Below are 11,370 nucleotides of genomic sequence, written 5' to 3' on the forward strand. Positions count from 1 at the left end.
GTGACAATAGATCCCCTTTTCTCCATAGATAATAATTTGGCTGGTATGATGCAAGGAATAAAAATACAACAGATCATTTTATTTTTCTAGTTATTTGTTTCTGCATAGTTGTTCTGTGCCATTTAAATAAAATCTACACAGAAGCTTACATAAAAAGTTTAATACATATCTAACGAAAAACTTTTCTGCTCAGTATGTTCAAGGATAATTCAGGAAGAAGGACACATGTATGACTATTTAAGGAGCTGCAAAACTGAGGGGTATGGTCATTAGGAGCCTCTGGTGCTCATAGGCTCTGTCCTTTGGAAGACCTGGGTCAGATCCCCCAGAAGTACTACTTGCTGTGCAACCTGAATGAGGTAGAACTTCTACTATGAACACTGATTCTCATAGGCTCATGACTCAGCCAATCAATTTCAAGCTCCAAAATTCTTGAATCCCTGAGAAAGTTTATATTTACAACGGAAACAGACAGGCTCCAAGATAGTTCTTTTGCAGGAAACTGGACAGAGTCCAGGTATTCAGAGAAAACAAAAGGAGCACACCAACTTGGAATGATTACTATACCTGAAAGTTGCCTGAGAAAACAAAGCAAAAAGCTGCGTCCACCTGGGATCTGCTTCTAAATGCTAGAAGAAACCACAGGATTTCAGGGCCATAGGAACTGCTGCAGGCACATTTCCTTCCCTTACCAGATGGCAAATCCTGTAACATGTAATACCACTTCCCTCACAAGCTCCTCCTGTAGATCACAGCTCCACATCCAGAATGCATTCCTATCATTACACATGATGGTATCTGAAGGGCTTTTTTACACATGGCTTCATCTCACGTGATCTTAACAAGATTCCTGTCATCTTCATCTTAATAGATGGATAGACTGAGACAAAAAGAGATTAAATAACTTGGCCAAGATCACAAGACTAGTATATTGTTGGATCAGAACTTCTTAGGTCTTTCCAGGACAATAAATCTTCTTTGTCTTTAAATGGATCTCTTGAGTCTGATGCATTTTTGTGTGGAATCCCATGTCAGTAAATCATACATTCTGTAATCACTCTGGTGGTATGAACTCCAGAGGCACTTTAGTCAGGAAGACAAACACCTATGCAAAAGGGTTTCAATTTCAGAAGGATAAATTAGTCCAGGGTGGAAAGGGCCTGATATAATCAACCTATTGCTAAGTGCCTGGTAGTATCCTTGACAGATGGTGTCATATTGAGGGCTCAGCGCCGGTCTATGCTATGGGCAGTTAGGTCAATAAGCAGGGGCGGTAGCTATATCCAGCTTTCTAAGAGGAGTCCATGCTATTGGGTACATGAATAGCCTCCAAGCCTGCCATATGGCCACTCTATTCAAGGGCCTATTGTATAAGCACTGCAGTGGCTGAGAACAGAAGAACTTACATGAGTTGCCCTGTCTGGTAGGACTGTTTGGTCGTTCAGTGCCTTCTCTTCAGTAGATGCTCCCTGGTGGACATAATGTAAGGCAAAAGGATCCACAGAGATTCCGATTTCTCCCAAAGATCCATCCATATGCCTCTTCCTCAAATTCTCTTGTTTCCAATATTCCATTTTGCTCTTCCAAGTCCCTGAATAGCCACCTAAGCCATTTGTCACTGCTCGGGGTGGGGAGGGGTCTATGTATAGTCATACCTAACATCATTTCCCCCCTCTATAAAAATCAATGACGAGCTGTGCTGCTTATAGCTCTGCCCACTGGAAGGATTTCTTCATTATTTTTTGTCAGGATTACATTAGCTGTAGGGTGGTGTCAGTCCATTTTTGATTAGCGTCAATATATTGAGCTGACTCATGATTAGCCCAATATATTCAGCCAACTCATTTGTGGACTGAGCCTTATTTTCTACCTTTTATCTCAGTTTGTCATGAGGAATCCCCTATGATGTCATAAAGATAATTTAAGGGACAGGCAGCAGTGCAATTGAGATGATGATATGGAATTCTGGGCTTATTTCTGATACTAATACACCTGAGTCTGTAGTTACTTGTGACCTCTGGACTTCCTCTGGATATGATCTAAGTGTACCATTCTATCATTTGACCGAGTGCTGTTTCATCAGCTTGACCTCATGACTTTTTGGATCAGATGGTGTATATCTTATGTTGTGAAACTCTGGTCACATAATCACTCAATATCCTGTGGTCACTCAGTGTCTTCCAGGGCTCTTTTTCAAACATCAAATAGTTCTCTGCTACAGAAGTCCTGCTACTAGTCCACAACCCTGGAGAATCTACAATGTGCTTCTTACATTAGGCCTTTCTAGGGACTCCATGGAGCATTTTTATTTACAATGGATAGCTCTAGCATCATGGGATCTGTTGGGCTACATGGCCTGAATAGCAGAACAGCTTACACCACAGTTTGGATTTTCTGCCAAGCTCCTTCTTCCTCTAAACTCCATAGACCATATAATCCCTTTAAACTGTTGATGTGACAGGGTGCTGAATTTGTGTGGTATATCTCCCACCTCTGGCATGTATTCATCTTACTAAGGAATCCGGAGTACTTGCTATTTACTGTACACTAAGTCTAATTAGCATGATGTTACCACAGTGGACAAATGTGATGTTCTATGAAATAGCAACATGATCTCGTTTCTCATAGGCAATATTAAAACTACATTAAGAGACTTACTATAACCTTGGAGCAACTGCATGGATATGTACTGCTCACACTGTTTCCAGTGTAAAAGCAACCTGGTTTTGATCGTCATTACTGATAGAGATTGAAAAGAATACATTAACCAGATCAATAGCTGTATATCAAGTCCCAGAGGTTGCGTTGATCAGTTGCAGTGCTTGATTTATCTACTTTTGCCAAGGTCATCTAGGAGATTTGAATAGAGAAATAAAGACCACTACTCATTCTTTCATTAAGTTTTTGATAGGAGTGCTAATCTCTGCAACTCTCCTCAGGATGACATATCACTTCTGGTTCACTGTCTTGGCAGGAGGATGTATGGGCAATTTTAGGAGCTTCTACTCGGTCCATTCTACTGTAATGACTCTTGTTCAATAGGTCATGAAACCAGTGTGAGAGTTTTGCCAGCTGATAAGAATATTTATCACAGTTACGTACTCAGGACTGGAGAAATAACCAGTGTGAGTTTGCAAATGCATTGAATCCACCTGTGAGATGGACTTGGGCCATGACCCTATTAATCTGTTTTCTCCATAAGCCCCCACTCTAACCAGAGCACCACAGTGGCATTTAGGATCCTTGACATCAGTGTCAGCTCAGAACTTACATCCAACAATCCTCATGAGGTTTAGGTAATCCCCCTTTCTTCACTGCACATTCAGGTAAATGTGTACAGGTCCCTGTGGGGAAGAATTGAGAAAATATTTATCCTATTTATTGCTGTAGCATTGCAGGGCCTTTATGAAGAGAGAGTTGGCTTAGATCTCAAAACTGGCTATAGGAACATGATTGTCTAATGTGCTGACTGACATCTGCTCTCCAGCTGCTAATCTTCTGGATTATGCAAGTCTGGTTATACTTGTCATAATTATCATAGTTTTGGGTTGCTCATGCGTTAGGAACATACTCTGATCTCTTAAACAAACAACAGACCCTAGATACCATTCTGTTCTTGCTGCTTGCTATTATTTTTTCCACCTTGCTTCTCCATATAAGTGCTGCCCCTGGGACACTGCCATTCCAGAACACCATCCTCTTTCTTGAGCCAGGTTCTATGGCTATATCTCCTCCTATCAATGCTGGCTTTCAGCAGATAGATATCACTGAGTTCTTAAAATTCTTTAGCAATGCATTCCATATTGCCTTAATTAAAGGAGTGACCTCTAGCAAGTTGCCAGGGAAAATAAACAAATAGTGGGTTCTTTAGGATCATATAATAAATGTATTTTCTCTGTGAACCTTGTGATCTCTTTTTCAATATTCTTCCAAGGTAATTCCATCATTTCTACCTGTTTTACTATGGTATAAGATGGATCTTGACCAGGACATTAAATCTAGAATTAGAAAGTGTCCCCTTGGCAATAAATTTCCCCAGTCAGGCTTGTATTCTGCCATTCTCACACCACTATGCAATGCCCTTAAGATCTACTATCACGTGTGTTACCCAGGTTTCTGATGGTAAATATGACATAATTTTGCAGGGTATGTATTCTCAGGCTCTAATTTTCCTGCTCAATCTGTATTGAGACCTGACTCTAGCTATTGGTCCTCAATGTACTGTATTATTGAGTCTGAGTTTGGCCCATCATAATCATAATGTGAAATGTAAAAACATTCTGTCAATAGTAGTGTTGTAAGGTGATAGATGGGGGCTACTCTTATGGTGAACATAGCATAAGGCTTAGACTGGGAAAATCACTATGTTGTACTTCTGAAAGTAATGTAACATTGTGTATCAACGATCCTCGAATGACAAAAGTTAAAAAAAATTTTTAAACACCCATTTTTTCCCAGCTTCCCTCTTCACAGAAGCCACCAGTACTTCTATTCTCTTTTACCATTCCACATGCTAAAAGACTTCACTGTACAAACCCCAACTTCTGTTTCATGTGTTATTTCTCATCCCACTTTTTACTGCAGTAGACAAGCATATTAGATCTGAAAACTTTGAATCATATGGAAGGTAGTTTTCATAGATTCCAATTTCACTTAAGGGAATATATGCAATTTAGCAATCACAGAGTTGTGAATAGACATCTGTGGAAGACATGGCTAATTGTCTATTGTCCCTTGATATATGGCAATAGAATATTTAGCTGCATTGCTAGATGTGACCCTATGTCTGTACTTCTCTATTATGCTCTCAAAATAAAGTAATGCCTGCCATTTCCCTCTCCCACCTACCATGGCTATAACAGACATTATGGCAGCAGTCAGAGCAGCCAACTTGGGTCCCACAATGGAAGCCATGCATTGAGGATGACGGAGTTAAAAGATGGAAGAAGCTTGGAAAATGATGGTTATGGAGTTTCCATACCAGCCTTTGTATATCTACCTGGATTTTTATATGAAAAGAAAAATAAATAAACTTCTATCCTTACTAATCCTCTGATACTTTGGGTAACAGTTTGAGCAAATGAACTAATGTTCTATCTGATACAACAGCATTAATTTACACTGTCATTAATAATAAATTCTATGGCTAAAATGAACAACTCAGGAAACAACAGATGTTGGTGAGGATGTGGATAAAGGGGAGCCCTCTTACACTGTTGGTGGGAATGCAAACTAGTACAGCCACTTTGGAAAATAGTATGGAGGTTCTTCAAAAAGTTAAAAATAGAGAGCTACCCTATGACCCAGCAATTACACTACTAGGTATTTATTCAAAGGATACAAACATAGTGATTCAAAGGGGCACGGGCACACCAATGTTTACAGCCACAATGTCCACAATAGCCAAACTATGGAAAGAACCCAGATGTCCATTGACAGATGAATGGATAAAGAAGATGTGGTATATATTTATACAATGGAATACTACTCAGCCATCAAAAAGAATGAAAGCTTGCCATTTGTGATGACGTGGATGGAACTAGAGGGTATTATGCTAAGCAAAATAAGTCAGTCAGAGAAAAACAAATATCATATGATTTCATTCATATATAGAATTTAAAAAACAAAACAGATGAACTTAGGGAAAGGGAAGGAAAAATCAAATAAGACAAAATCTAGAGGGAGACAAACCATAAAGGACTCTTAACTATAGGAAACAAACTGAGGGTTGCTGGAGGGGAGGTGGGTGGGAGGATGGGGTAACTGGCTGATGGGCATTAAGGAGGGCACTTGATGTAATGAGCACTGGGTGTTCTATGCAACTGATGAATCACTAAACTCTACCTTTGAAATTAATAATACACTATATGTTAATCCATCAATTTTAATTAAATAAATAAAACAAAATAAAATAACAAAACTAAATAAATAATAAATTCTATACTTTCTGTCACAAAATGTGGGCAAGAAGTTCCACAATTTATTTCCCTGATGCAACTGCTATGAAAAGATGAGCTCAAGGATAAACTTTTCTCAAGGGAACATTACATATAAAAGAAGCAACAGGTAGGACAATTGACACAGGCCTGCAATAATCTTGAAATTTAACTCATAATCTTGACCCCCTAAGAGGCTTCTCCCCTGTATTCCCTTACTTGATTTGTTGGACCACCATTCAACCTGTTTCTCAAATTTAAAAATTTAGAAATGATCCAAGACTTCTCCCTCCCTCCACACATGTATATCTATATCATGCATTCTAACAAGTCCAAATTTTTCATAAATAAATAAAATATAAAGTAATACATGACATAAAAAAAATAGAACAGAAAAAAAATACAATTAAAAGTAAATCTCAGGGTGCATGGGTGGCTCAGTCAGGCCTCTGACTCTTGATTTCCACTCAGGTCATGATCTTGTGGTCGTGAGATTGAGCCCTGCATTTGACTCTGTGTTCAGCACAAGGTCTGCTTGGGATTCTCTCTCTCCCTCTTCCTCAGCCCCTCCCCCAGCTCATGCATGCACACACTTTCTCTCTCTAAAATAAATAAATCTTAAAAAAAAAAAAGTAAATCTATTCTTACCCTTAAGCACCAGTCCCTTTCCTTAGATGTAACCATGTAATTTCCTGCTATCTATCAAAAGTTCTCATGCATATACCAGCTTATGTGTACATGTTTGTATGCAGAGTCTATATTTGCATACTGTTAAATTCTTCAAAAAAAATTTTTACATGAATGGGATTATACAATAAATCCTATTCTACTCCTGAATTATTTCCCTTGGATACTGGAAATCATTCCATTTCAATAGGGATGGATTAAAATTATTTTTAATGGCTATATTTCAGTTGTATGACTATATTACCAATTTCTATTTATGGCCAATTAGGTTATTGCTAATTTTTCTTTGGAATTACCAAAACGCTTCAGTAAACATCTTTGTATAAATATCTTGAAATTTTTCCTAAAGTATTTTGAAATACTTCAAAATTTTTCATAAAGTCTTAGCTGGAAAATCACTGGAAATTTTCTAGTATGAATTGATATATTAAAGCACCCTACAATAAATAGGAAAAACATGACCAATCTAATAGAAAATATGCAAAAGAAATGAATGGGAATTTCATAGAAGAGGAAACATAAACAGCCCTAAACATAGGAAAATTTTTCAAAATCCCAACTATGGATTTTACTGAAAGCATATCACTTTTATACCATTGTAAACATTTTCGACCTCATTAATAATGAGGGAAATGGAAATAAAACCAAAACAAGATGTGATTTCACATGGACTTGAATGACAAAAATTAGAAAGTCTCATAATACCAAGAGTTTGCAAGGATGTAAAATGAGAATTTTTAATCCAATAAGGAGAATTTTTAATCCAGTGTAATTACACTACAAATGGAGTGTAAACTCGTGTGACAACATTGGGATATATAGATGGCTCTCTTCTCCCTGTATTTTCACGTGGTCTTTTCTGTTTCTGTTTGTTCGTCTGTGTCCTAATCTCTCCTTACAAAGACACCAGACGTGTTAGATTAGAGTCCACCCTAGTGTCCTCCTTTCAATTTACCTGTCTCTTTAAAGACCCAATCTCCAAATACAGTCACATTCTATTAGGAATTCAACATATGAATTTTGGAGGAGCACAATTCATCCCATAATAGGCACTTAGATCACATTGAGATTTTAATGTTTATTTTTTTTTCTGTAAGTGTTTTCCCACTGCAATTTCTTAACTTTTATGACTTAAAATTCTGTCTGATGAACAGTTTCTAAGCAATGGTTCAAATTTTTTGATAATTTTCTGTGATGTTAACTTTCTGATATTTTACATCCTTCCAAATCCAAATAAATCATTCTTAAGCAAAAGTGAAACTCCCTGCATTTCTACTTCCTCATTCTGTTTCTTCACTGCAGAGCTTACACACCCTCAGAGGAGTCAGAGTATCGGGAGACCAGAGAACTCCACAACTTAATTGCTTAGTTTTTCAAAAGGATCTTACAATCTTTTGTCTCCTGGCCATCAGGAAAGGATTAAGAAAACGAAGGTTAAAATCAACTGCTTCAATTTCCTGATATAAAAAGAAGGAAGTTTTCAGGAAAATCTTGGTAAGTTGCTGCATCATTAAACCTTTATATTTTCTGCCTATGGGACAGCTATTTTTTTTTAAATTCCAGCTGTACTTTTTATATAAACACATGTGTACCAACATATTAAACTGAGGCTAACTTTGCGAATGTTCCTCTAAAAAGAAATGTACCGTTACGTGTACTTGGAGTGGTGAGCTTTCCGGGTCGTATAGGGCAGTGGGAAAGACAACAGAGAAACAATGCAAAGTTCAGGAATATAAACGTTAAAGGTTGTAAAGGAACCTGTGGTTATGTGCAATTATACAAAATTCTGTCTTCCATAACTTAAGATGTTATTAGAAGTTTTATGGTTAGTCAAAGATAATACTCTCCGAAGTGTTATTTTTCTTTGTTAGAATTCCCTTCACATTCATTTTTTACAGCAATCTGGTTAAAAACTGAAATAGAAACTTAACTTCGGGAAATGAAACTTAACTTGCTTGTGTGTAGTTTCATTTCGTCAGACCTGTAGAGGGGGTGTGTATAGCCCTCCCAGACTAACATCAGGATTCTACAACATCTCTCCCCTAGCATCAGCTCTAAGAGTCCTGCAGAACAGAACTCCTCAGGGCATTGATATCTGGGGTGCTCGGAGGACCCCCCTGAGATGAGGGTAGGTGGGCACCAGTGCTCGACCGTGTTTGGATGATTCGGTGCTTCTTGTTCAATAACTAAAGAGAGAAAACCGGAGTAGTTGCTGGAGAATGGCATCCTATAACTCCTTTGCCAATAATTAATGTTATTACTAATAAGATGTGTGTTTATAATTGTTTCAAAACAGGAAGATGGGGGTCCCTAGGAAGCCAAGAGTTATGTCAAGTTAGCCTCAGAATTTGTCCACATCAGTCATTTTGATCTTTACTTAGCTCCAACAATATATATGCAGATGCTCTTATAACTGATAGAGTATAAACTACTTTAAAAATATTATCGAATATAATAGGTTCAAATTGTTATATGTTCACAACTGCTGTCATGAACAGGAGAGGGAGGTTGAGAAACTTTTGACATTCTAATAGACCAAGGACATTATTAAAGAGTTTAGTATATCATATTAAGACAAGGTATTGCTGATTTTTCCATTTAACAAAGGAAGACTCCAGATTTGGGGAATAAATGTCTGTGACCTTATCTGGGAAGAGTATATCTATCTCCCTGGGATCTCTTGGTAGAATCTGAACAAAAAGAAGTGAGAGAAAGCTGCCATCTATTAGGTGGCACAAAACTCCCCCCTTGCGGCACTGAACACAGCACGCAGTGAGTCACTGGCTGTGTATAGAGGCCTGAAAGCTGCAGAGGGAAATTCCTGATGTGCTGCTTCATTTCTAGCATGTTAAGCCTTAAAAAAATGAAATAAATAAACTTTAAAACAAATTTAAAAGGGGTACCTGGCTGGCTCAGTTGGAAGAGCATGCAACTCTTGATCTCTGGGTTGGGAGTTGGAGCCCCACGTTGAGTGTAGAGCTTACTAAAAATTAAAAAACAACAACAACAACAAAAACTGTAGACTGTTGGGCCTTATTGGAATTGCTATAAACACTGTCTAAAACAAAAGAGAGACTCTGGAGTCTGTCCTCTTGGTCTTTAGGGATATTCAGAGAGGGGGTAGATGGTTAACATACTGCAAGAGGACTCTGGCTAAGAGAAGATCTCGCAGCAGAGCTGAACAGAGCACGTCTGTGGAAATGGGTAAGGCCCTTGCCAGGAGATCAGCTCTCCAGAGCACCAGCAGCAAATGAGAACAGCAGAGGTGCTGAGGCTCTGACACTGAGGACCCAGAAGAGAGGCCCAGCCCGTTATGAGAAATGACCTTATTTGGGAACTGTGAGTGACACAGCAGAAATGATACAGGATGTTGTGAAACTGGGGTGCCTAGAAGGACTGCAGGAGACACATATTTATTAAGTTTTCTTTCCTTTTGACAAAATTTCCTTTCACTTCTTTGTGACCAGATGATTGAAGCTAGAGTTAGTTCTTGCCTAATGAGCGACACAGTAAACAAATATTCTTAGATTTCTGTCTGGGATTCAAGCCAAGTGAAAGAATTGCCCTAGTGAAATGAGCACAATCCTTTGGTCCTTTTGTCCAGACATTGCTAACTCAAGAGTTTTCAAAAAGTCCTTATTTTAAACTACCCTGAGAAAATGTTATTCATTCAACAAATTTTTGTTAAGCAGCTACTCTGTGCTAGGCACTGTAAAATAGTGAACAAAATGAACAAAATCCTTGTCCTCCTGAAGTACACAGAATAATGGGTATGGACAGAAAAAGAAACAAGATAAATAGGTAGAAATATGTGGAATACTTTATTGTGATAAATCCTAAGTATATATATTTAAAGGAAGGGAAAAAAAAAGAAAGAAACCAGAGGAGAGATCAGAAACTTTGGAGATGGAATGAAGTTTTCTGCAGGCTGGCCAAAGATGCCTCAGTGAGAAGAAGATAGGAGATGAAAGGCCTGAGAGAAGGGAGGGAGGAGCCCCACAGGTATCCAGGGACCTCCCAGGGAGACAAACCGAGCAGAAGGCTAGAAGCAGAAGCAGGTTCTGCCTGCAAGGAACAACCAGGGGGCCGGACCAGCTTTAGAAAGGGAAATGAAAGCAAGATGTAATACCAGAGGGGTAGCAGGGTGCCAGGTAATGTGAGGCCTTATAGTTTATAATAAGGAGCTGGGCTTTCACTCTGTGTCAAATGGAAAGCCACTGGGGGGATTGAAAGAATACTGGCATTTTTTTTTACATTTGGACAGGGTCACTCTGGCTGCTATTTTGGGGAAGTTCCCAGCAGGATCAATAATAGCAAGAGGGAAACAAATGAGGGAGCCACTCTTGTCATCCAGGAGAGAGGTGGGGGCTTGGCCGGGTTGGTAGCAGTGGAGGTGGTGGTTGGTGGTCAGACGTGGGACGTGTTTTGAAGAGACCACCTACCTACAGACTTGCTCCACACTGAATGTGGAATGTGGGAGGAAAGAGAATGCCTGCAACATATTTTTGGATGTTTATCTAATTTATTTAGTATTTAAATATTAATTTTTTAATTAATTAAATATTAAAAAGTATTTAAATATAGGAAGAGATACCATCTCTGTGGAGGATGTTCTTTTCATTATTCTTTCAAATCTTCTATATATTTGAAATTTTTCACAATAGAAAGTTGGGAAAATCTGTCTCATAAACACTTCCTAAGCAACAGTCCAATCAATTACATTTTAATCTTCTGTGATATCATTTTT

The 11,370-nt window shown here is 38.4% G+C and overlaps 1 protein-coding gene across 1 annotated transcript in view; it reads left to right on the top strand.

Annotated features, from left to right (window-relative positions):
* Positions 1-11,370, top strand: part of HEPACAM2 (HEPACAM family member 2) — a 67,435-nt gene that overhangs the window by 55,842 nt on the left and 223 nt on the right. Inside the window, exon 11 of the mRNA XM_087861077.1 lies at positions 7,926-8,117. Coding sequence (XP_087717203.1) covers positions 7,926-8,084 — 159 coding nt within the window. The 3' untranslated portion in view covers positions 8,085-8,117. The remainder of the gene's footprint in view (positions 1-7,925; positions 8,118-11,370) is intronic.

The sequence above is a fragment of the Ursus americanus genome, chromosome 3, assembly GCF_024610735.1.
Source record: "Ursus americanus isolate L20-20 chromosome 3, mUrsAme1.1.p, whole genome shotgun sequence".
NCBI classification, from domain to species: Eukaryota; Metazoa; Chordata; class Mammalia; order Carnivora; family Ursidae; genus Ursus; species Ursus americanus.